The 26,835-nt window shown below is 43.9% G+C and overlaps 1 protein-coding gene across 1 annotated transcript in view; it reads left to right on the top strand.

Moving 5' to 3' along the window:
• The window catches only part of ITGA5 (integrin subunit alpha 5), a 139,880-nt gene that overhangs the window by 57,288 nt on the left and 55,757 nt on the right, over positions 1-26,835 (top strand). The window contains exons 2-12 of the mRNA XM_077483782.1: positions 279-409; positions 7,316-7,434; positions 9,405-9,528; positions 9,605-9,675; positions 12,014-12,059; positions 14,868-14,993; positions 15,549-15,593; positions 16,331-16,374; positions 18,685-18,741; positions 20,395-20,447; positions 26,437-26,642. Of these exons, the coding sequence (XP_077339908.1) occupies positions 279-409; positions 7,316-7,434; positions 9,405-9,528; positions 9,605-9,675; positions 12,014-12,059; positions 14,868-14,993; positions 15,549-15,593; positions 16,331-16,374; positions 18,685-18,741; positions 20,395-20,447; positions 26,437-26,642 (1,022 nt within the window). The remainder of the gene's footprint in view (positions 1-278; positions 410-7,315; positions 7,435-9,404; positions 9,529-9,604; positions 9,676-12,013; positions 12,060-14,867; positions 14,994-15,548; positions 15,594-16,330; positions 16,375-18,684; positions 18,742-20,394; positions 20,448-26,436; positions 26,643-26,835) is intronic.

Consider the following 26,835-nt stretch of genomic DNA (forward strand, 5'->3'; position numbering starts at 1 on the left):
TATAGTCAAGAGACTGAACTGTAAAAGTATCATGTATTGTTACCTTACCGGTGGCATGGATCTTCAAACATCAATGATTTGCTGCAGGTATGCCATACTTCCAAATGTGTTTATATATACCTGCTCTTCCCTTCACACACCACCTTATCTGAAAAACGTTTTAACTATAATAGTGTGTATGTATTTGTATATTAAATGCATACTTTTTTCATTTTTACTAGAATGTGGTTTTATTTTGCTTTCCTATAGATTACTAACAACTGCTTCTTTTTTTACAGTGTTAGTGTTCTGATTGGGGCTCCCAAAGCAAACACAAGTCAGCCGCATGTGTCAGAAGGAGGAGCAGTGTATTATTGTCCCTGGCAGAGAAATGACGGCGATTGCACTTCAATCCCATTTGATACAAAAGGTAGGTGCCTCTGGATGTTCCTAAACCAGACTGTAACTTGTGTGTAAGATTGGCAGTAGAATGAGCTTATTTTGCATGTACGGCTTAAAAACAAAGTGTAGCATTACGATACACTTTTTTTTAAATTTTTTTTTTTTTTTTTTGAGACTTGTAGCAGACTTCATGGCGAGGAGCATACATTGTGAACTTAAAGCTAATATGGAATCTTTTGGATTGGCATGTTCTGCCAGCACATGAAATGGGTACTTACTAGCAGTTCTAAATAGGCATAAAGTAAAATATTTCAGTGCTGGATGCATGTTTAAAAGTTCACCCAAACGAATGCTTGTTTTTGTGTAGATGTTTACGTGTAAAAATAACTCCTATCTTGCTGAAATCAGCAGCAAATTACCCCACAAAGTCCTGGCTTGGTGCTCTACCATCACAAGACATGAACTATGGGTGGGTGGGGGTCTGGCTTCACATGCTATGTTATAATGAAAAGTTGTTCCAGAAATTGAAAATCTATTGATATAAATCTTTCATATTGGCTTCAAGTAGCTGGGTTTGGGAATAAATGTGCCAAGATCACTCCATCCTCCTACACATGAGAACCGCATGCTATCTCGAACATGGTTCTAGAATAAAAAGGTACACATTGGACTGCAGTCTGACATTCTCCTCGGTGGTGTTGGGTAATATCTAGCATTTCCAGTGACGACGAGCAACAGCACGGACCAGCATTGTGACCCTTTTAGCATGTCCTGTATTCAACCATGAATATACCTCTGATAGTTTATTTGGGCACTGCAATTTTTTCAAGAGTTCTGACTTTTTTTTTTTTTGCTCAATAATCTTTATGGAAAGTTTTACTGACCGTATACAATGGAATTGTATAAGGTTATGCCCTGTCCCAGTGGAGGACCATGGTACAAGTACAACTGTTCTGGAGGAGAATAAAGTCTGACTTCTTCTTTTAAGCATAATTTTATAATGAACATTGAAACTGCCTAATACCATAATAGACCTCTGTTTTTTAGTAAAAAAAAAAAAAAAATTTTTTTTGTTTTTTTTTGAATCGGCCTTACTAATACATTATATTTTGGAAAGTCGAACGCTGTAGTTTTCTGTTATACATATACATATAGGTAGGGTATACTTTCAATGACAAATGCATGTCTGTGAGGTGTGCTGCTGTTCCTTCAGGCAAGATGGGTCCTTGTTGAAACACTCCTGGCTATGCAAAGTGGTAGAGGTACCTGGAACACAAGCTTGGATGGGCAGAATTGTAAATGGTTTTACTAGCAAAACTTTTCTTATATATGCATTTTAACTGTAATTCCCAAGGTTCAGAAACTTTTAACAGTCTTCTATTTGCAAAAAACAAACACTTTTAGATGCCCTAAGGTGGTCTTAGCCCATCTCTACATCAAGGGAATTAATCTCCCCTCAGTTGTTGTTTGAAGGTACACCTGTAGGACAAATTGTCATATCTTTGGCATGAGCACAGTAAATTATGGATGAAATCATTGTGACAGCTACTACACTCCTTTCCTGGGGGCCCTGCATTGCTCAGTTATAATTTACATTGTTTACACTTTGTCATAATTCTCTGAAATTCTATCTTTTGCATTTACAACTTTTTTTTTTTTTTTGGGAGATGATTCATCTGTTCACAGTTAACATATGGACATCTGGGAATAATGGGCAGTAGTCTTCTGTTCATGGACAACAAACCTCTGCAGTATGTAATTGGTGTACTGAACATACAGGCCCGTCATGGTCATAAAATATATATCTAGGAATTCAAATACAACAAAAATTGGGGCATAATGCACACTTCTATCCTGTCATTTTTGCATGCTTCTGTAGGCTGCAGGTTTAGTGAGAATTAGTGCTCTAGCTGATTACGCATTATTACATCTGCTGACACTGCAGGGATCAAACTTTAACAGCTGCACGTGTGGAACAACCCAAATTGACTATCTCAATAAAGGGAATTGCCTTGCTACCAATGTCATTGGGGGATGTAATTGCATAACTTTGGACCCAGAATTACTCCATATATTCCCTTGAATGGTACTCTTTAACATTAATCCAGCCCATACAGCTTGAGCTTCCAAGGGAATCGATGCATTTGAGCTTGTTGCCAGAATTAATTCAGATGTTTGTGAACCCCAATATGGAGGCAAAATTGTTGCAGAACAGCTCAATGTGTTGAGAAACTTGGCGTCTGGACGTTTCTTTGATAATTTTATGTGTTTTTTCAGTTTGTCTGTGTAGCATAGGTAGTTGCGCACCTTAATTGTTTGTGTTCTATGAGGCTGGGGGTTTTCTAAATTTTCTTCCTCTCTCTCTCCCCTCAATGGATGACTTCTTTGATACATAGTGTTTTATGATTAACCCAACCACTATAGACTCCTTGTCACAGAAGTCGCTACTGTTGCCCTTTCCTTTGGTACTAGGAATTAATACCTTCAGAGGCGTATCTAGTGAAAATGGCGCCTATAGCAAGCACTGAAGCTGCACCCCTATCAAAACATTTGAAACCCATCTTTCAGATAACTAAGCTTAAGGTGACCACCAGGCTACTGGCACTTTCAAAAGGTGGTCAACGTTGGCAGGCCAGATATTTTGAATCTGAACTTAAATCCACTTAATTTAAATCAAATTCACCCTGCTTAGTGCCCCCTCAGTTCTCTGTGTGTCTCCTTTATTAGTATCCCCTCAGATCTGTCTCCTTCATCAATGTCCTTTCAGTTCCATGTGTGTCACCCTGATTAACGTCCCGTTAGTTCCTTGTGTCACCTTCATTACTATTCCCTCAGCAGTTCCCCAGTGTTGCCTTCATATTGTTAGCTTCTATATCACTTGTTAGCTTCTATATTGTCCCCTACTTATCACCTTCTCTTTCATTAATGTCCCCCACTTGTCACCTTCATTCCTTCCCCTGTGTCACCTTCATATCCCCCACTTGTCAGCTTCATGTATTACCGAGACAGTAATACATGACGCTGACAAGTGGGGGACAGTAATACAAGAGGCTGCAAAGTTAGGTGTTGGGGGGGCAGTAATGCTGTCCCCCCAACCCCCCACTTGTTAAGTTAATTTATTACTGTCTCCCACTTGTGAGCCTCCTGTATTACTGTCCCCCCCACGTGTGTACTACATGCACAAGTACTAAGTACACCTCTGAATACACAGTTTAAATATATACTGTATGTTTGAACTGTTATATCTGAAGAAAAAACTATAATTCTGTTCTACCAGTTTTCCAATCGTTACCTTAGCCAAGCCCTATGCATTTTTTTTCTCTGCTGCAGCCAAAGCAGTACATCTTAGTTAAAGCAAGACTCAAGCCTTACCTTTTTTTATTTTTATTTTTTTCTTGCACAATAGTCCAGGTTCTCTCCTAAACTTGCTCCAGGCAGGAAAAAAAAAAGAAAGATTCATGCAGTGGGGCTATATCTGCACTGCAAGCGTTAATTGCTCATTTTGTCTAGGGTGGAGGAGAAACTGGTTTCCTTGCCAGATTCTCTGCTCTCGCAGCAGACAGTGCTTACCCATGCTTAATCAGTGGACTGTCCCTCAGGGTCCTAAAGATCAGAGCAGGGATATGGAGCCCACTCTGGTCTTCATGACACCAGGACCCTAGACTGCTAGAGCTCGGGGGAGCAGGAGCTGCAGGGAGGTGCAAATGATTGGGTAAGTAGATTTAATTTTTCACGCACTGAAAACATTTAAAGCTTGGCTAGCAATAGTTAAATGATCGCATACTCCCAAGACCTGGTCCCCGAATACCCCTCTCGGGAATAAGTCTTTACTTCCTCACCCACTTTACTTTTCTTGATCCGGTTGTTTGTCAGAGTTCGCATTCTCAAGCATATCTTTTAGATGGGTGCCCTCTGTACCTTTTTGACTCAATAGAGAAATATTGCCTCTCCAACTTGCACGTCCGATATCTTTAACTTAGACAGGCCCTTGGAGCCTAATGCCTTCAAATGCCTACTATTCAGCAATATCCCTTAGAACCTATGTTTTGAGCATCTGATATGGCCAAACCCCTCTCCTCGTTCTATGCTAACTTTATAACAAACTATATACCTGCCCTTTCAGAGGAGGAATGGGAAGATGTGAAAGTTCAATGCACTAAACTTATGATCTTCTCCTAAGGACAAATTTGTCCAATTAAATTTTTTACGTAGGATATATTATACACATTAGAGGCAAAATCGCACCAATACACCTCTCTACTCACTTTGAAACAAACCACTGGCATGTTTTATTACAGGGTGCACAGTTTCCCCCTGGACTCTTGATTACTGGATTCAAAATGTGATCAGACTGTCTGACACACAAGCTACCCCTAGCCACAATCTCCCCATTCAAAAACGTACTAAATTACTACTTTTTTTTTTTAAATGCATTTTACTACACTAGAAGAAACCTTTTCCTTAAGTGGAAACTCTCCTCACTGCCCTCCTTTGACTGGTACCTGGCTGTCAGATGCACAGTTCCTATGTATGAGTTGACAATGAGGGTAGAGGCTGCCCAGCTACATATGACAATCTGGTACCATCCCCCCTCAGCTTCCCTTTAGTCTTTACCCACTAGTCGCTAGTGCATTTTTTGCCCAATGGCTGCGGTTTAAAAAACAAACAAACTGCAGGGACCTTTTTTCCTGCAGTTTCCACAGGCAAACACAGGCTGTCCACACGCATAGGTGGGAACCCGACCTTATTGTTTTTCTTTAGACATAAAAGCACAGTTAATCCTTGCAGTGCTGGCACAGCTCCATTGCAAGGGATCATTTTTTATTTGCCCAGAGTTGGACTGTAAAGGCTAAGTTTACATTAAAAAAGGACATTCAACACATTGTGTGTGTGATTACGATGTCCCTTGCTTCTGTATTCTAGTTCAGTAGTCATCCTCCTCCTCAAATGACCCACCCCCACCTCTGCTGCCTTATTCTTCTGGGACAGCAGGAGTTAAAGGAGCTTGTTTGGCTGTACTTCTGTGGATCACAGGAGTATGCTTGGTTTTGTGCTCCTTGGACTTGTTTTCAGCTGACAGTGGGCTGAAGCCTGCTGTCAGCTGACGTCAGAGCTGGTCCAGGCAAGATCGTGATAATGAAGTCGGGATCCGCCCACATGCCTGGACCGACACCTTGCTAAGCCTCTCGGCGAGTTGCTGAGAGCCTGTTGGCTGCCTCCACAGCCGTGCTCCAGTGAGTGTGGGGTGAGGGGGCAGAGCAAACAGCAGTGACTGATGGTCACCAGCTCTTTGGTCAAGGAGCTCTGAGAACCAAGCAATCGGCGGTGTTTGAGCAATTGGCTCTCCAGTCTTGGAGCCGGCAGGGAACAGATGCAGCATCAGACCAATGCTGCATCCACCTAGGTAAGTATGAGTCTGGGGAAAAAAAAAAATCTAAATCCCCATACTCTTTTAATAGAAATGGGGAGTGGTCAAGTCACTCATCAGCAGTGCTTCAGTGTGCCTGTCCTTTCTACCCAGCTCCTCTATTTCTAGAAGCTGCACTACAGCATTATTACGGAAATGTGCTCTATGAATCACATCCACCTATCCTTCATTCATAGAAGCTGAAGTATGGCTTTGCTGAATGGAGGAGCTAGGTGGAAAGGGTGGGCATAGTCTGCGCTCTCCGCCCTGCCACACTGGAAGATTACAGCCATGGGGATGGTGCTCAAAAGGTGCTTATATTGACTGACTGCAGTGCTCCCCCATTAGAGATGCGCTCTCCTCATGTGACCTCACCCTTTAAGTTTGGCCAAAAACAGCCTATTAGTTACCTTGGACTAGATAAGCTTGCTTTCTTTTGTGTCCTGTCATGTATTTTTTATTTATTTTTTTCTCCACCATTGCTCGATTTATGTAAAAAGAAAGGAGCTCCAAATATCCTGTTGATGGCAGGAATGTAGGGTCGTTGTCGCTTCCCTCAGTTCCTAGGAGTGCGCTTTTTCTTTCTCCAAAACTGAAGTTACACTTTGGCAGGCTCAGTATTTGCTCTCAAGTCTTGCACAGGTCTGGGTATATAAAGTGAACATGGCTATGAAGTGGAATTGTGTTTCATAGGAACTGAGGAAAGTGACAACGACCCTACATTCCTGCCATCAACAGGATAGAAGCACTATTTGGAGCTTCTTTTTTACATATACCGAGCAATGGGGGAGAAAAAACTGACAGGACTCGGAGGAAAGCAAGTTTAACTAGTCGAAGGTGACTAAAAAGCAGTTTTTTGACGAAACGTAAGTAGGTGAGCGCATATCTAATTGGGGGGGGGGGGGGGGGGGCACTGTGGTGAATTTAATATAAGCACTTTTGAGGGCTTGCGAAGATTAAAGTATTATCCTTACAGTGAATTTCACTTGACTGCACTGAAGCACTGGATCCACTACATTTAGACTTTCTTTGAGACATTACATTTTTACCCACTGATTATTATTGATTTTTGCGATTTACTCGTTTAAAGGATGTGAAAATTTGGTTTATGATTTAATATTTCATGAATATTGGCACCAAAATGGAATTTGGATTCTGCACCAAAAGTCCTGTATGCTGCATTTTTGGTGCACTTTCAGACAATGCGGCAAAAAAAGACCTAATAGAAGTTTGTGGGACCATGGCTGAAACTACGGTTATACACACGTCAAACCTTAGCATACAAGTTTGAACCAGGCCTGGGAAGCTACAGCAAGTCAGGATATACCACATTTCCTGGGTGGAGGACCTCCAGCATCATCCACCTGTCAAAAGCTTTTTTTCCCCCCTGCTAACCATAAGGACACATCTCCTGGTATAAATTAGGGTGGTTTTATTAGTGGTGCAATACAGTAGGCAGCATAATTTGTCTTGGTGTTGACCCAACAAAACAGTTTTTTTTTCAAATTTGCATCTGAAATTTTTCAGGTGACCGCTTTCATGAGTTCCAGACCAAAGATCTGAATTCAACAACTTTGGAACAGGTGGACTATAAATCTGGCCAATGGTTTGGCGCAACTGTTCGATCGCATGGCAACTCTATACTGGTATGTGTTTTCATATTACACTTTAAAGCTGGACTCCAGGTACAATTTTTTGATTTCAGAATATTCCTTGATGGCTACAGAAAGAGTAAATACACTTTTTGTGCACCAAATGCCTTTGCAAACCTATTTATGGCATTGTAAATTTCCCCTTATCCTCATTATGTTGCACATAGTTTTTGCAGATAGTAGAACTGCATGCAGGAAACTACAGGATGGGGCAGATACAAGACCAGTCACCCTGTACAAGGAGAGGGAGAGCAGCAGTGACTCGATTTTATTACAGGATGCTCGGACAGTGTTTCACACTGGATTACTTGCACAGATGTAGAAATATACAATGCACATGCCTCTTGTACTTAGACTATATTAACTTATCCTTGAGTTTAGATTAAAAGTGTCTGTAAACCCTTACATATACCCAATGGAGTGGCTAGCCTCAGGTAATGCAGAGATTAAACAAATCCTCCTAAATAAGTTGTACCTGTTTAAATTTTGTTAAGTGCAGAGATTATACTGCATTTCTGAGCTTCAGAAGGCAGGGGCCAGGGAGCTGAAGTTTAGCTCTGTAGGAGAGCTCTGAGAGCTAAATGGAGGAAAGGGACACCCCTCCTTCACACCACATAGTGGAGGGAGTGCCAGTATACAGCCTGTGATCTCGGCTCTATTCCTGTCTCACCTTTTTACCTCTTGGTGTCAGAAAAACTTGCACTGGTGTCAGAAGTGACTGCACTGGATTGAGACAAGTAAACACTGTAAAGGGATATGCTTTGTTCATATTTCATGTTTGAGGTTTACAACCACTTTAAATGCTGCGTGTGAAGCTGTAAAAAATGTCATATTGTCCTAGCTAGCCTGTTCAGGATGCAAAAAAATGTTTGCAAAATCGGATATATCTGCTTTTCTGGATCCTCTAATGTTAAACCTCCAAGAGTAGGAATGAGATCACCACAATATATCTGAATGGAACCTCGAAGATGGCTTAGTTTACAGATCCATTTCAGAAATATGATTTTATTTTTAGGGAATCTTAAATTGTGAAATTATTTAAGTGCAGTAGTGCTGCCTATTGCACAATTTGTTGTATTGCGATTTAAATGAGAAAAGCAAGTGCAAGCATAGTTTTGATCTTTGTAGATAATGTAATATACCCCTGCACGCCCCTATGTTTTAACATATGGAGCTCTGCCGTAAGATGCTCAACCCCCTAAGCATCTGAAGTGAAATTAAAATGTGCCCATATATCATATTGCAGAGGTCATTTCATTGACATATGGGCATGTTTTACTAGTAGCACTGCACATTGTTTTGTTCTGGTTGAACTTAAGCCTGCCACAGACAGTTTGACTCTCTGCAAGTTCAGCAGAGACTGGCCAAGTTTCAAACCATCTATGGGCAGGCTGATTGTACTCAAGCCGATCCATCAGCCGATTTGGATACAACCAGCATGTTGGATTTTTATGATTACTGCCAGCAGCTACAGCCGCTGGCAATCTGTGTTTTCCTAGCAGAAGAACCCATGGTTGCAGAAAAAAAAAAACATTATCTTTGGTCCTGCCTTAGATGGCACAGACAGTTGGCTGTCTGATAACTACTGATTACAATAGAAAAAAGATAATGCCTACATGCATGCATGTTGCTTTCAGCTGCATGCAGACTGCGCTTTTACTTTAAGTTTTTCATAGCTGTTGACTGTTTGGATCAGAAAGTACAGTTTATTTCAATTCTGTCTTTCATTAAAGTATATCTAAAGGTTAAATTGTGGGGAGGGGAGGTGGATTGCTGAAGCAGAGGTTGCCAGAAAACATATAAACTGTTGCATAGACTTTACTAACGGGCAGCATGATTTGCCTCTAAATTTATTGCTGCTTGGCCTGCTAAATGTCCTTTATGTCCTTTATGTACTTTTTGAATGTGTTTATGTATCTGTGGTTTTCCTTCTTGCAGTTATATTGTCTAGTTTTACTCTTTAGGCTTGTGCCCCAAGGTACAGCTGGAGAACAATAAAAGATGAAATACGTCGTGACGTGGTGGGCACCTGCTACTTGTCGTCAGACAACTTTACCAATATTGTGGAATACTCGCCTTGCCGCTCAGGTACACAATTTTTCTATTAGATGTCAGAATTTGTCTGTGGATTTCATTAATTAGGTTTTATTTTTTATCAACATAGATGCAGCTAGTGATGATACTGATACCGGTCAGGGGTTCTGCCAAGGTGGCTTCTCTGCTGAGTTTACAAAGGTAATCCAATCAGTGTATAATGGAGGTAATGTTCCAGGTCTGTGTGGTGGTGGTGGAGGTAATGTTCCAGGTCTAGGGGTGGTGGTGGGGATAATGTGGCGGAGCTGCTTCATGTTCCTATAGACACTTGTCCATCCTAACAGAACAGCAGTTTGTAGCCCTGAAAAAAATACTAATATTTATTACTGGTACAATGATTGTATAGTATCCCAAAACACCATGTGTCTAGGGTTGCAAAATGTATATTTAAAGTGACAGTTGAAGCAAAATTGATTTCGGTTGTAAGACACCTGACGTATGGATCTCCTGGGAATCGATCCTTGCCATAATTCTTGGCTGTTCACACCTTCCCTGGATTGTTACTTTCAAGCGCTCCACTTCTGGTGCATTCTCCTAGAATATAAAATATAGGCTCCAGTATGATCTGTAGGTCTAGAAACTTGGTCAACCTATCACTGGGAAAAATCCAGGGGCTGCCACTTTAGGACTACTACTTAAAATGCATAGCTGATGCTGGCCCTTGATGATATGCATGTTAAATTTACAACACTGTGGTCTGTCTGGCTCTGCTTCTCCACCTCTGACACCCTAATGAATAAGCTGTCGGGTCGAAAAAACTTCTTAGTACTCCTCAGCTCCCCTCCAACCCTTTCCACCATTCCCCCCTACCTTATGTCTAAATTTTTTCCTCTTGACATACTCCATTAACCCCCTTCCTCTAGTCCCTTTTCTCCCCCCTTTTTGCTACCTTCTTCTTTCTACCTTCGACCTTCCTTTTTTCTTTTACTCAATACAACCTACAAGTATTACATTATGTTGTGAACACTGAGAACTGTTAACTAGAATTGTTTAATATACCAGAAGATGGCTTTTCTTCTCGGTTCTACCATACCAGTACGCAGGAGCCTAGCTATGGGCGATAGCCACTAGGCTGACTCCTTGTATATATGAATCTGTAACGGTCTATGGATTTTGTTCTTCTCATGTTCATGGTCTTTTATATGAAAATGTTAATAAGCATATTTTCAACACTAAAATGCATAGCTGTTGTGCTGACCCACTGGCTCCTGTATGGAGCCACTGACCTGAAACAAATGTGCAGATTGAAGTGTTGAAGAAAACTTGAAGGTCCTCCGTGTGCATGTTCTAGATCAGTGATTATTTTAAAGCAAGGACAACAGCCAGGCAACTAACCTTGCCAAAAGGCTAGTTCTGAAATTGAACCCTACATATTCATTTCCTAACAAGTTTTCTTTAACCACTTCAGCCCCGGAAGATTTGGCTGCTGAATGACCAGGCCATTTTTTGCGATTTAGCACTGACAATTCTGCGGTCGTGCAACGCTGCACCCAAACAAAATTGACAGCCTTTCCCCCCCCCCCCCCCCCACAAACAGAGCTTTCTTTTGAGGGTATTTGGTCGCCTCTGCGTTTTTTTTTTTTGGCATTTATACAGTGATCAGTGCTATAAAAATGAATTGATTACTGTAAAAAGGTCATTGCCAGTGAAGGGGTTAACACTAGGGGGTTATTTTAACTTAATGGGGAGGGGACTGACTAGAGGAAGTGACGGACTGTGGTTCCTAGCTAATAGGAACACGATCTGTCACTCCCCTTAAAATATATATATATATATATATATATATATATATATATATATATATATATATATATATATATATATATATATATATATATATATATATATATATATATATATATTTTTTTTTTTTTTTTTTTTTTTTCCATTAAGGGCTATCGTTTTGTAGAATTTCCAGGAGAATGAATTTAATTCACTTTGGAAAAGGCTGTAACTAGAAGTGATGTGAATACTTTCCGGATGCACTGTAAAATTGATAAAGAGGCATTTTTAGACAATGCCACTTAGCATGAAGGCAACCCTGTCTGCAGTGACAATTTCATTTTTGTATATTTATAAAAAGTGTTTTTACTGGAAGCGGGTGGGGAGAGCTGTCAGGTATAGGTTAACTTATCCTTTGAAGAGCAGAGATCTCTCCTTTGAAGTTTCTGAGACATAACTGGTAAGAAAGTTATCTTGCCACAATTTTAACTGAAATGTCAATTTTGGAGTCCCTATATGTACATTGTCAATAATTATGCTGTTACAAAATCTTGTTAAGCTTTGTAGCTTAGTGGTTTGCATTGCTGGCATTCTGGGTTCCATTCCAGCAAGAATACATTCTACATGGAGCTTGTATGTTCAGCCCAAACTTACTGAAACAATTACATTTTGGATAATATGCTTTTGTGTAAAAACAAATGTACCCCCCCCCCCCCAGCTTACTTTCTCATTCTATTTTCATTTATTTACTTTTCAGAGTGGAAGAATATTATTGGGTGGACCTGGCAGTTATTTTTGGCAAGGTACGTTTGTCCTGTGGTGGTTTGACAGCCTATCTTAATTGTTCATTGTATCACATTTCAATTTTTTATTACCTTTTTTTTATTATGACACATCCCCATTTTTATAAAAGTCCCTTTTTAAAAAGTGGTATATATCAAGAGTCTAATGCACCCCTGGACATGGGTATATTTTGTACCTTGTAACGCTTTGACAATTCCAAACAGACTATTACAAATAACTATTAGTAAATAACCAGAAATGCTTTGTTTTAACTTTGATAGATAAAATATTTGATCAAATAAGCAGTAGTTGTTCTATGAAAATGCTGGTTTGTTCACAGGTTTCAGAGTTGCAAATCATGAAAAAGTATATAGTCTTTGGACTTTCATGGGCTATGGGCTAGCACAAAGGGACAACAAGACATAGAAACAGTTTATAATTTTCACAATATTTATCTTGGAAGTTAAATAAACAGCCACGGTTTTATCCAAGGGATAACCTGATAACTTAAATTTAAATTAAATATGAGCCATCCTGGCTTAAAATTCATTAAACAAAATTACACGGTGTCCAACCAGACAATGCAGGATGACTACTCCCCCCCCCCCCCCCCCCCCCCACTGAACATCATCATGACTTCTCAGAAATGAGGAAAGTGGGTGGGAGGTCTGGTCCGACGGCTAGTGACTGACTGCCCTCAACTCCTATTCTCTTCTCCCTCCGCGCGGCCTTTACACCTGCTCATTCTGTCCAATCCACTGCTTGATACTGCCGAACAATCCCATGGCTCTTGCTGCCCAGGGATACCGCTGCAACCAATGACAACCTGTGAATACAGAAAGCAGGGAGAAGAGATCTGCAGACCCCCTTTGCGCTATCGCATCCCATATTACTGTGACCTTTCATTTGCTGTCTGCTTGTTTACAGGTCAGTGATTAAACCATAAGACCCCTTTCACACGAAGGGCGTTATGCAGGTGCTATAGCATTAAAAATAGAACCTGCAAAATGCCCTAAAACAGCTGCTCCATGCACTCCAGTGTGAAAGCCCAACCGTTTCACACTGGAGCGGTGTGCTGGCAGGGCATCAGAAAAAGTCCTGCCAGCAGCTCCTTTGGAGCGGTGAACTCACAGCTGCTCCCCATTGAAATCAATGGGGCAGCACTGCGATATAACTCCGGCTTTTTGAGGGCGGATTTAACCCCTTTTCAGCTGCTAGTGGGGGGGTTAAAACCGACCCCGCTAGCGGCCGAATAACGTCGCTAAGACAACAGTAAAGTGGCGCTTAAAATGGCGCAGCTTTACCACTGATGCCCTAGGTGGCACTGTGTGAAAGGGCTCTAATGGTGACTGAGACTTGGCCAGGGAAAACAAAGTGGGGGATGAGTGCTGGCTTGCTGTGCTGGGGAAAGTACCCAGTATGGAGAGGTTAAAAGAAGCTTTTTATTTACCTTTTTTAGTTTGAAATTGATCACCTGTCTACTCTGTATTCCCACTTTACTTAAATATATTTCTAAGGAGACCACTGCCAGACGTAGTCAGGCAAATAGCATTTTCCAAAGGAAGTTAGTACTGATATAATTATCTAAAAATAGAATCATTAAGTTATGACGGGATTGTTAGACCAAAAAATACCTTTTTGTGGACAACTGTTTGATCTTACAGATGTAGGTTTAGGTTGAAATCTGTTAGTTTGGGTTTTACCCATTTCTCCAATAAACCACAGGAATAGCTGCTTACTTTTTTTTCATATGCATTTCTGATTTGGATGCCATTTTATAAAGAAAATACAGTGCCTTGAAAAAGTATTCATACCCCTTGAAATTTTCCAATTTTTGCATTGTTACAACCAAAAACGTAAATGTATTTTATTGAGATTTTATGTGATAGAACAACACAAAGTGGCACATAATTGTGAAGTGAATGGAAAATTATAAATGGTTTCCAGAAACTTTTACAAATATCTGAAAAGTGTGGTATGCATTTGTCTTCAGCCCCCCTGAGACAATACTTTGTAGAACCACCTTTCGCTGCAATTACAGCTGCAAGTCTCTTTGGGTATGTCTCTACCGGGCTTTGCACATCTAGAGATACATTTTTTGCCCATTCTTCTTTTGCACACTAGCTGAAGCTCTGTCAGATTGGATGGAGAAGGTCTGCGAACAGCAATTTTCAAGTCTTGCCATAATTGGATTTAGGTCTGGACTTTGGGCCATTCCAACACATGAATGTGCTTTGATCTAAACCATTCCATTGTAGCTCTGGCTGTATATTTAGGGTAATTTCCCTGCTGGAAGGTGAGCCTCCACTCCAGTATCAAGTCTTTTGCAGACTCCAACATGACTAACATGACAAAATGTAGAAAATTTCAAGGGATATGAATACTTTTTTCAAGGCACTGTATATGGTATCCCAAAAGCTTGTTTGTGGTATGAAGACTTGCCAGCCTTTTCCAAGCACACTAGTCTCTACTTACTGTTCTCAACACAAGCAGTAAAAGTGCATGGCATTTGACCTGAAGCATTGTGAACACAGCCAAAGTTGAAGGCTGACAGGTGTGTAGCTGGGATCTGAAGGTTCAGGAAATTATATACTACTTTGACCACTGAAAGTCTGTTTTTAAAACAATCTAAACTAACTTTTTACCTTTGTCTTGGTTGTACCCAAAGTCCTCTCCTTAAGCTGTCTGTACACTCACTGAAATTTGGCTGGTTCACATTTTGATCAGTACTGTATGTGGCCATCCCAGCTCGACAGAAGTCAATCATTTGGTCATCTTTTGAGTAGATGCAGGTTTGCTAATAGTTTTTTCTCCATATTTTATTTTAGGTCAGGTGATAACGGCAACACAGGATGATATCAGGAAATATTATTACCCAGAATACTTTATCTTGGAAATTAAAGGACAGATGCACACGCGCCAGGCACATGGCTCTTATGATGACAGTTACTTAGGTGAGGCATGTATTTTATTACTACTTGTGATATATTTGAGGATTTCAAATGGTGAGAGAAATAACAACTCCCATTTGTCTCTAAGGTTGTAAGCCTTTGTTCTATACAGTGAATGGTAAAGCACACTCCAGGTTCTTAAGAGTTACAAGTGTTGGCTCAAGCTATTGTCTGTGGGCTGCTCAATTGCAGCTCAATTGACTTGGCCCTTTTGGTTCTGTATTTGCTCTCTGGGAGGGTTTTATGTGAATAAATGGCACTCAAAGCGTGCGCTGTCTGACAGCCCATAGAAATAGCTGTAGTTTGCCATGAAACATCTAGTCAGCTCTGTTGAAGCTGCACAAAAGCAAGCAGGCAGCAGTGTCACCACTTAGAGTGCTTGATTTCCCACTACATGTATAATGATGAATAAAGGATGCATAAAATGCAAGTACTTTTAGCTACAAGCATGCATTGCAAATATGCGTCAAACATTGTATATATAGTCCTCTGTCTTTTATCTCATTCCCTATTTATTGTTACTTTAATGTTGTGTTTTTTTTTTTTTTTTTTTGTCAGGATATTCTGTTGCAGTTGGTGAGTTCAGTGGAGATGACATCGAGGGTGAGTAACTATTTTTGCTAATTTTTACTGGTTCAGTTATCTTTTTTTTCTTTTTGCCACATTGCATGTTCTTCTTCTTCTTCTTCTTTTTTGTATATATTCTTTGTGAAAACTGCAAATGAAGTGTAAACATCAAGATTACATCATCTTGGTGAACTGTATAAAAGCAGTTTAGACAATTAAAAGAAATGCATTGACTTCATATTCTAGACTGTAAATGAAAGTCGTACGGTCGATTTATTTAAATCCTTGAATTAAAGGGGATAATAGAGCCCAATACTGTGCAAGAAATGTTACTTGCATACCAAGAAATTGGATAATTTAAATTTTATATTGGATAGGCTATTGAATAGGATATGGATAGGATATTGAACTTAAAAATTCAGACTGAGGAGTCCATGTATTCCATGAAATTACCCAAGATTATTTGAAAAGGATAGTTTTTCTTACTGCACAAATTGGTTATCTAGCAGCCAGTATTTGGATTAAACAGCCAGTATTTGGATATTGTTATAGCTGTCTATAAAATCCCAACTTGTAATGGTAAAGTAGTTGTGTACATTGTTTTGAAAAGAATACTCTGCATTCATTTAGTTTTTTCAGCTGTTGAAGGTATGCCCAGATGCGTTGTTCAATAGGTGCTAAGATCTTTGATCTTGCTTACACACACTGTCTATGAAACTCCTTGTATTGTAGGCACAAGTTTGTAACATGCATTTTTTTTTTCCCCATTGCAGATTTTGTGGCTGGCGTCCCAAAAGGAAACATGACTTTTGGATATGTAAGAATGACTTTGAATATTTAAATCACATTTTCTTTGCAGTTGAAAGTAAAGGCTAGGAAAAAAAAGCAAGCCCGACAGTCTAGCAGGGGGTCATATAGCTCCATGTACTTTTCTCTGTGATGCTGTATCTCTTATTTTAACAATCGATAAGCAGAGGCAACTAGATTTTCCTGACCCACTGACCACTTTAGAGGCCTAATTAAGCACACATAAATTTTTTTTTCTTTAGCCTGCAGGCTGAAGGAACAAAAAATATATAGCTTATATGCTAAACCGCACAGATGGACTTCTCTCACTGCCGGCTATTTTATTCTCACAGCCAGCACCTGCTGTATTGTTCAGCTGACCATTTTCTGCCTGGTTCCTTCAGTCTTCAAATCAGTTTGTCCAGCCAGTTGGTGTCAGCAGGGCCACCCACAGATCAAATTTTGTCTGATATCAAAAGGAAGTGGCCAAAATTTGATTAGTGTATGGCCAGCTTTACAAATCTTTATAATTGATACAATAAGGCCGCGTACACACGCGCGGACTGTTGGCCCAACTTTGTCCGTCCAACAGTTTGAGCGAACAGTCCGCTCACACTTAGCATGGACGGACATGGCCACACACGATGAACGAACAGTTTGCTGAAACCGTGCGCGATGACGTGAACGGCACGTACGACGGGACGCAAAATACGACGTCCTATACACTGCATTATAACTTTCGGCTTGAAAATCCTTTCTGAGCATGCGCGGAACTTAGTTTGACGAACAAGCCTACACACGGGCGGACTGTTCGTTGAAACAAGGTTTCAGCGGACAGTTTTTCGGAATTTCCGTAAAACCTTGTCCGTCCAACTGTCCGCTGAAACTGTCCGCTGAAAGCCCACACACGAGCGGACTGTCCGCCCAAACACTGTTCAGCAGTGTTGGGCCAACAGTCCGCGCGTGTGTACGCGGCCTAACAAAACATTGCAGAGGACGCATGTAGAAGTGAGATTCAAATCAATGTTTGGGGTAAATTTAATTTTTTTTCAAAAGAATTTATTGAAGGATTAATAGTACAGACCTATGGTAAGAGCGATAGGAGGAGCTCCGTGTCCCCAGAAATGGACGTTTTGACATTTAGACAGTGTATACAAAATAACTATTAACAAGATACTTTTAAAAATACTTAAGTAGATAATTACGTATGTGTAGGGTACATAGCACTGTAAAATAGTAGAAACAAATGAATATGTAAAACTACAAGACCTACAGCAGTAAATCAAGCAGAGAAAAATATTGCTCATGAGTTTTCTGCTTAATTTACTACAGTATCATTTTTAGAATTTAAAATCTACGAAATGAAAATCCACGAGACTTTCCCTTTTAATTGCCCACGTAGTCATTATAATGTTTCAAAGATTCCAGGTAAATGTTGAGCAATACATCACTAGCTATTCAGAGATTTTTGATGAAAGATCATGTGCTGGAATGCTTTAGATTTAATTGGGATACTGTTATTGTTTAAAAGGCTACCTTCAGAGATGGGAATATCTAAGAATAAAACTTGGAAAGAGCAGTAATTTTCTATGGCGATATGTTTTTAGTAGGCCTCTTCCTCAGCTTCAGGCTTACATTCAACTGTATGGAACTGGCCTATTAAAATTGTTAAATTCTTTCTATGATAGATGGGTATACTATGAGGACAAATAGACTCGGAGTCATAGGATTGCATTGACTAGTATTCTCTAGTGACAGTTTGCGGATAGTGGACAATAAGTATACCCCATAATTCTCCTTTTTTAGTGTCTCTAAAGGCTCAAGGTCTCTTACCTTCTAAACTTCTGAGCCCCATCTCAATCCAGCAACGTGCACAAGAGCCTTGGATCTCCTGGGTGTCTCCCTCATTGGCTGAGACGGCATCGGTAGCCATTGGCTCACACTACTGTCAATCGCAGCCAGTGAGTGAGCAGGGGTGGGACTGAGTTGCGCTCTGTGTGAATAGACACACGGAGCAGTGGCTTGGGAGCGAGCCTGCTCGGATGCTCCCATAGCAAGCTGCTTCCTATAGGGGCACTAGGTAGGACGGAGGGGCCTGGAGCCCTGGCTGGGGGGGGGGGGGGGGGTGGGGGAGGCATGAGAAGAGGAGGATCGGGGCTGCTCTGTGCAAAACCACTGCACAGAGCAGGTGTGTGTATGACATATTAAAAAAAGTAAATAAACTTTTAATGTCATTTTAAGATTGCCTATAACAATGAATCAAAACAAAATGCACCAGAATTATGATACACATGATGTATATGCAGAGCTATGTTCACTAACAATCCTTTTTATTTTAAAGGTAACTATTCTGAATGGCACTAATCTGAAATCATTATATAACTTCTCAGGAGAGCAAGTAAGTATGTGATTTCTATGTGAATGATTTTTATTTGATTTCTCCCCCTTTCTGTTCCATGTTAAAATCAAATACTTTGTTAGAACAAGTCCATGTATTGGGATGGTAAAGTTGTATTAATGAAAAAATGAAAATGTAGGCACTCGTGCCTCCTAACATTTTTAAGTGTTCCAGACCAACCTTTTTAGTTCAAGATAAAACAGGGAGGGCTTTATTTCATTCTGATCAGATGCTATGCTGGCAACAATGGTCACTTGCTTGGGAATGCCCCCCCTACATGGGAAAGCCTGACAGAACTCCTTAGCTTTCTGCAGACTTTAAAAAAAATGTAAAGAAAATTGATACCAACCTAGTCTAAGGTTCAATTGACCCCCAAGACTTAAGACCTCACAACTTTCCCTAACCTTAACAGACAAAATTGCTTTTTTTCTTTGGACAGATGGGAGAGGGATTAGAACACCTGTTGGATTTTTTTAGTGTCTGTACCTCTTTAGAAAGATTTACCTTCTTTAAGTCATGTTTACCCCCATCACCGAAAGTGAAAGAAAATCCCTCATTTTGGGTTGTTCCAGAAACTGTAATAGCAATATTCCCTGCGCACACATTCATGGGAATAGTAGTAATGGCAGGCTGCAAACCTCCAACAATTTGCATGGAAAAATGTTAACAGCACACCAAGGATTCCTTTAGAAGGATCCAAAGCTTTATTACATGGTCACACAGTACACATACAGCAATGTTTTGGAGCCTGACGAAGGGGCCCTACGTGGCTCCGAAATGTTGCCATATGTGTACCCTGTGACCGTGTAATAAAGCTTTGGATCCTTGGTGTGCTGATGATGATGATCCAGTGGGCACACTAGTTGGTCCTGGTAATTTGGAGGGATTTCCTCACTTCTATTGTGTTTAAAGGAAAATCTCCCAAATGGGACATGGATGACACAAAACTGGATTTAACCCTTCCTTACTCTATCCAAAAGGAAAAGTTTTGCTAGTTCTACTTTAAACACAACTTCTAACACTTGGTACTCAACCTAGTCGCCCCTAAACATTACCCAGTCCTTGCCCTTCTACAGCTACCCAATTCCATTTTCGAAGCAGAGATCCTAAGGTTTTGAGTTGGAAAATGATTTAGCACAGAGAACCCACTTAAGCTATATTTGTGCCTGCAAAGTTAAGTTCACACAGATAATATATGTGAGTTTTATTGATGGAGTATATATAGACACTGCTGCTTTCTAATATTTTCTTATTCCCAAAAAGTATAGAAGAGCCTCTTTTGCAGTCCTAGGTCTAAGTCTGTTTTTCCTCCTTTTCAGGCCTTGCTTAATTCTCAAAGTAGGATGCAGGCATATGACAAAACGAATAACAATTTTCTTATCTATATAATGACAAAATGATCCACCTAATCATTATGCTGAATGAAATTATAATTTAAAGCAAATATTGTATAAATCCATGCACAGCCCACAACCTCATATATCCATGTGGCGTTAATTATACCTGCCTTGGTGATTGTAAATTGTATGACTATATAGTTTGTGTGTGTGTGTGTGTGTGTGTGTGTGTGTGTATAAATATGTAGATGAATATGAACAAATGGGTAGACAGGAAACAGTCATTAAATTAACATTTCTCTTTTTAAATCTTTAGATGGCTTCATACTTTGGTTATGCTGTGGGAGCCACTGACCTCAACAATGATGGGTAAGCCATTACAAATTTATTTATATCTTGCACTGATTAGGTAGATGGTCCAGTTTAAAGTACTAATCTGATGCAGCTGTTTCAGGATTACAAGAGAATCTGTTATGAGTTTATATGTAGGCTGCATTGCTAACCACTGCTTTTGAGATTGCAAACTGCCTGGCTGTCATGTGGATGGTTTGGCATTATCCCGTCTGAGCCACTGATCTGGAACATGACTAGTGTAGTCTGAATGTTCCCCTTATATTATTCCTTACCCATACCTTCCCCTATTAGAAACGAGACCACACCATAGGTTGGAGTAAACTGGCCACAACAGCCTTTATTAAACATAACTCAAAATTCACTCCAATAACTTGTAAATATGAAAATATCTAAATATATATAGATATATAAATATAAATAACTTTATTACCATTAAACCACATTAAATAACATTAACTGCCCATTCTGGTGATCTCTGACGGTGACCCCACTTAAGACAATACCAAATCACTGCGGTACACCTCACCAACTTCCCAAAGGCCTCCACCTGTGACCGGTCGGAGACAACTTCCGCCAGTGAACATAACCGTATTCCCTCCAACGTTCAGGAATACCCAGAGGGGCCGATCGTTAGATGAGCCCCCTACACCCTCAGATCCCTTCTGAGTACCTGTCTACCGTCAGAAACCACCAGAAAACACACCGCCACAGCCCGAAAGGGTGACCCCCTCAACCTTGAGGGCCACCCCACACCCTAAGAGCTATTTTGTATACCCTCCTGCAGACCCAATGACCAAAGGTCAATACCCACGTCAGACCCCCATCCTGGTTTTGTTGATGCTTACCATGGACCTAGCCCACCTCCACACCGATCTGCCCGCAACGACCTACCAAACCAAGATGGTACCCGGGAAGCGGACTCGTAAGTGCAAAACATCCGCCCTAACATCAGCTAAGATGTCCCTTCCCTTCCGTATGCCCAGGTCGTTGCCCCCTGCGTAAATGACCAACACATCCGGGGGCCTGTCCCTCATTGCAAAGCGCTCAACTTCCTTCATCACACGCTCCCACCGCATGCCCGGGAATCCCAACCACATCAACCTAGCCTCCCCCCAGGAATTCCCAACGGCCCGCCTGCCGGCTGAGCATCACCTCTCCCGGCCCCCCAGCACACGTCCGAGTGCCCTAGGATCCAAACGAGGCGTGAGGAACCTCCATCTGGAATAAAAAACATAACACAGAACACATAACAACCAACAAACGTAATATACCATAACACCTGTAACTCCCAACCCCATACTGCAAAACACTCCCAGCCGCGCCCCCACTCACCCCAGGATCAACTGCGGCCGGACATACGAACGGAACCTCTTAGATTCCCAACGACCGATCCGGCGAACAATCGCCTCAGCCAGCCCACATCGGGCCGCCTCAGTGGCCGCCCCAATACGGAAGGAGTGCGACGAGTACTCCCGGTCGTCCAAACCCACAGTCCGCAGGCACCGTTGAAAACTGACACGAATTGCAACCTAGAGAGAAAAGAGCCCCCCGCATGCAGCAAGAAAGGCCCCCCCCCCCTCCAGCCGCACCGCCCGAAAGGCCCTTACCGCCACCACAGGGCCCACTGCCGAGCCTGGCAAGGCAAACAGTATAATCACCACTCCCCTGCCCAGCTGGTCAGGCTTGGACCTCCGCCACCGTATACTCACCCGATCAGCAGCCACCTGTACATCCTGATCCAACAGCCCCACAGCACCCCGTTTAAACCGACACACCAACTCCCCAGTCCCAAACGCCCCATAAAACGCCAATGAAAAAGCCGCTGTGAACAGGATGGCCTTGTAAGCGGAAGAACAAACTTCCACAAGCCGGGAACAAATCGCCACCAAGTTATCACACTTCACCAGCCTGTGCGCCTCCCGACCTTTCCGTTCCCTCCTATACCCCTTCAAGGTTTGCCGCACCCAAAAAGCCGCATTCCCGTCCGGCTCTCCCCACAGCTTAAACAAAATGCCAACCCCGCCAATTTCCGATCAATCGACGCAGGTGCCAATCCCATCTCAATGTTCCGTGCCACCCAATACAGCCCCAACCAGCGCTGGTCGGAGCCCCGACCAACCGCTCCAACTCAACCATTCTGACCACACCCTAGAATAGGCCGCCCACGTGGACTCACTCAAAGACCCCTGAATCCAACCTGCGGCGACTACAAGGGCATCCCCCACATCCACCCAGGGCAAGACGCCCTAGACTCCTCCGTTCTCGGCGCCAGATCCCGGAACTCGTCCCACTGAAAACGAGAGAGCGAGTTAGCCAAAGAATTCTCCACCCCAGGTATGTGCACTGCCGAAACGTAAACATTGAGCCGTAAGCACTGAAACACCAGCCGCCGTAGCAGCCAAATGGTTGAGGACCTGAACCACCCCCATGCCGTCTCAACTAATGCGCAACTTCATATTACGGAACTCCTCCCCCCACAGCTCCACTGCCAACACCACCGGGAATAGTTCAAGCAGAACCAGGTTGCCCAACAACCCCGCCACCTCTCAAGATTGCGGCCAAGGGTCAGCACTCCACCGTCCCCGAAAATACGCCCCATAACCCGCCGACCCAGCCGCGGCAGCGACCAATTCCACATCGAAATTGCTCGCTGGCCCCGACATCCACATGTCCCGCCCGCTACAAGAGGCTAGGAATTCACGCCACGCCCGCAAGTCTTCCCTGTGTTCCTTCCCGCAGACGCACAAAATGGTTAGGCACACTCACCCCGGCCGAGGCTGCCGACAGCTGTCTGCAGAACACCCGCCCCCATAGGGATGATCCGGCAAGCAAAATTAGGCTAGCCCAACAGAGACTGCAGGGCCCTCAACCGGACCTTCTACTATCCTTGCATCTCCACCAATTCCATTCTCAGATCAAGTAATTCATTCTCGGGCAATCGACACTCCATTGCCCTCGAATCGATCACTATCCCCAAAAAACTCAAGTCCGTAACTGGTCCCTCTTTTTTATCCCCCGCCAACGGTACCCCGAACTTACCTGCAATGTGCTGCAACGTGGACAGAAAATCGCACCCACACTGGAGGCAGGCGGGGCCCACGCACAGAAAGTCGTCCAAATAGTGGATGACCGACTCCAGGCCCGAAACGTCACTCACCACCCACTCCAAAATGAGCTAAACGCCTCAAAGTAGGCGCAGGAAATGGAACAACCCATGGGCAGGCACTTACTCATATAGAACTGGCCCCGCCAATGGCACCCCACATCTGCCTTGGCCATAAGAGCCCCGCATCCAGAAAGCCTGACCCACCTCACCGCCGCATCAAAAGACGTGTATGAGACCGTACACGCATCAGGGCCGATGAAGTCATTGACCGACCCCCCTTTAGGAAAGGACAAGTGATGAAGCAAGCGAAAATTTCCCAGGCTCTTTCTCAGGAACTACACCCAGCGGGGACACCACCAGGTCGCCCCACGGTTGCACTTCGAAAGGCCCACCCATCCGGCCCAACGCCACTTCCTTGCCCAAGTTTTCGCCTACCACCCCCCGGGTGTACCAAAGCCGATCGCAAGTTCCGGGCCACTAGGGGCACCTCCGCCAATGAACAAGGAATCCTGAAACCGTCCCGAAAACTCCGAAATCAACCCCCGCGCCGCCTAACCATCCGGATACTTACTTAGGAAAGGAAGTATCCTTTCCAGGGTTACCGGCGTCATCCCTTTCGTGAGCAACATCGCCGGAACGCTTTTCTTTCCTGAAACAGCGGGACAGTGCGAGGGAGCACTCGTGCTTAAATCGGCACGCTCTCCCGAATTTACAAGCCCCCCATTAAAGGGCCAGCACACACCCCACTTTTTCCCGGCCGGCAGCCCTGAGGACAACACACTCCCGCCCCCCCCTGAAGAAACGGAGCAGGAGTCCGAGCCGCAGACATAAGCCTCATCCAGAGGCTGATGTCCTTGTGGTCCCAGCGTAGTTCCGGCCGCACCGCTGCCTGGACTGTTCGTCATAACGCAGCCATGCCACCCCCCATACACCCGATAAGCCTCTCCAGTCGCGTCCATACAGCAGAACAACGCCGAGCAATGCTCGGGGTTCTTCTCCCCAATCACCCTAGCTAAGCCAGCGAACGCCTGAAGCCAATTGGAGAAAGTGCGCAGAATCACCGATACCTACGCCGCTCCTCGTTGTCCTTTTTGAACTGTCCGGCTTGACCCTATCCAAGTTGAACTTCTCAAGGGGGAGCAAAGAGAAAATCTCCACATACTCACCCATGCCAATATTCTCCCGCACCTCCTTCTCCAGGCACGCCCCCACCGGGCCCTCGAATCAACATATACTTCGCACCGGGCAGCATCCGCAATCCTGACCACATCGGTCCACGCCCCAGGTTCCGTGACCACTGGGGGGACCCCCGTGCCCCCAGGCCCCATGTCTACCACCCCCCCAGAAGCCGCAGCGGTCGGGGGGTCCACCACCGGCGTGGCCCCGGACCCCCCTCCCCCCGACCCTGGGCCCGCAGCCATCCAGGGACCCACTTGCGGCGCCCCCGAACCCCCGGCAAACTTACCCACCAGGGCCCGCAGCCCCTCCAAGAAGGTCCTGCAGCTGTCCGTGGGCCCCCCCAGGGCGACATGCCATCCCCTTGCCGTTCTGGGATACCGGGTCCCCCAGCAAATCCCCCAAGGCTTCCGTCAGAACCAAAAGATCACGTGACTTACCTGGCCGCACCGGGGCCTTGCCGACAGTCATGGTTTCGTGCGCTGCATGTGAAAATTCCTCCTCCTGCGACAGCTCACCCTCGGACTTGTCCTCCGCGGTGCGCGCTGGGGGCGCCGCCATCCCCCTGGGCGAATCGCAGACCTCCTGGTCCGCGCGTTCAGGCGCATCCCGCAGTGCCTGTGGCCCCCGACCACCCCCGGCATGCTGGTGTCCAAGACCAGCCCTGCCAGGCACCTCGGTGGCTCCCTTCATCCCACCCGCCCCAGCCCGGGAGCTGCGACCCCCCCCCCCCGTGCCAACCCTGCCCCCCCACCGCGCGTGTCCCCATGCTGGAACCCCCAGTCCGAGGATCCCCCCCCCCTTCCGCTGCACCCCCAAGGCGGCTGGACCCAGAGCCCCCCGCCCGTTCCCCCCCCCCCCGTTCCCGGGTGCCGGCCCGACCCGTAGCCGGCGCCATTTTGCCGCGAGGCCCCGCCCCCCTCCGGTCGGCGGCGCAATGACCACCCGGACCAGGGAGAGCCAGGCACCTTCCTCTTCGCCGGGGGGACCGAGCGGTCGGCCCCCGGGCTCTGCCAGTCACGAGGTGGACGAGGTGTAGGCCCGGGGAAAAAACGCGCCGAAGGCCGAGACCTCCGCGCACGCAGCGGCGCCTCACCTGCATCCCCGACATCCTCCGCGGTGTCCTCCAGGTCCCCGCTCGGTCCCGCAGCCACTCCGCTCCGCACGCCTCCGCCGCCCGTCTCAGCCTCTTGAAAATCACATCCAGGTCGGCCATTACAGAGGAGCAGAGAAAAACTGCCTCCTCTGTGTCACGCTGGGATCCGAATGATCCCCTAAAGCCACACCCCTCCCTTTTATATGACCCCTCCCCTACACTGAACTTGCTTCCTGCAAACCTTTTTCCTCAGCTCCACCCATAAAGCTTAACCCTCTGTGTCCTTCATCCACACTGTCATGTCCAGCACTCCTTATATCATTGCATTCATAATCCGTGCTTCTCTAGTATGGAGATTGGGAACTCTGTGCTTGGTCTGGGTCTGTGGCAAGACATAAGCAGTTTTCAGAAGTAAGCCAGCACTAGTGTCCCCATAAATTCATCAAAAGGCAGATATTTTCTTTCAGGGCTATACCGCCACCCACTGGGTTTAAAGAAATTCTGCACAATTTAGGTTTTCTTATGAAGAAATGTGAAGCACCTGAATATCTATTATAATTGGAGATGTAATCGTGGCAGTACATTTTATTTTATTTATTTATTTATTTTTCCTCTATGTGCTGCAGATTGGATGACCTGATTATAGGCGCTCCTCTGTTCATGGAGAGAACCCATGATGGCAGAATTCAGGAGGTGGGACGTGTCTATGTCTACCTACAAGATTACAATATGTCCAGTACTCCATCCATGGTCCTAACTGGACAGCATGAATATGGCCGCTTTGGTAGTTCCATTGCTGTTTTGGGAGATTTGGATCAAGATGGATTTAATGGTAACTGAAGAAAGTTGTGTGTTTTTTAGTGTGTTGTCTGTCTTGCCCTCAATGTGTTCACTTGTGCTTATTTTTGTAGCCTCTTTCTCAATCCTTTTTTTTGTTCTGTTTTTTTTTTTTTTTAATCTTAATTTAGATCATTATGCAAATGTACACACGTTCCAATCAGGCAATATAAATGTCAGTACAATAT

This window comes from Lithobates pipiens, unplaced genomic scaffold, assembly GCF_037356315.1.
Source record: "Lithobates pipiens isolate NorthernLeopardFrog02 unplaced genomic scaffold, aLitPip1_a1.2 Scaffold_16, whole genome shotgun sequence".
In the NCBI taxonomy this organism is placed as follows: domain Eukaryota; kingdom Metazoa; phylum Chordata; class Amphibia; order Anura; family Ranidae; genus Lithobates; species Lithobates pipiens.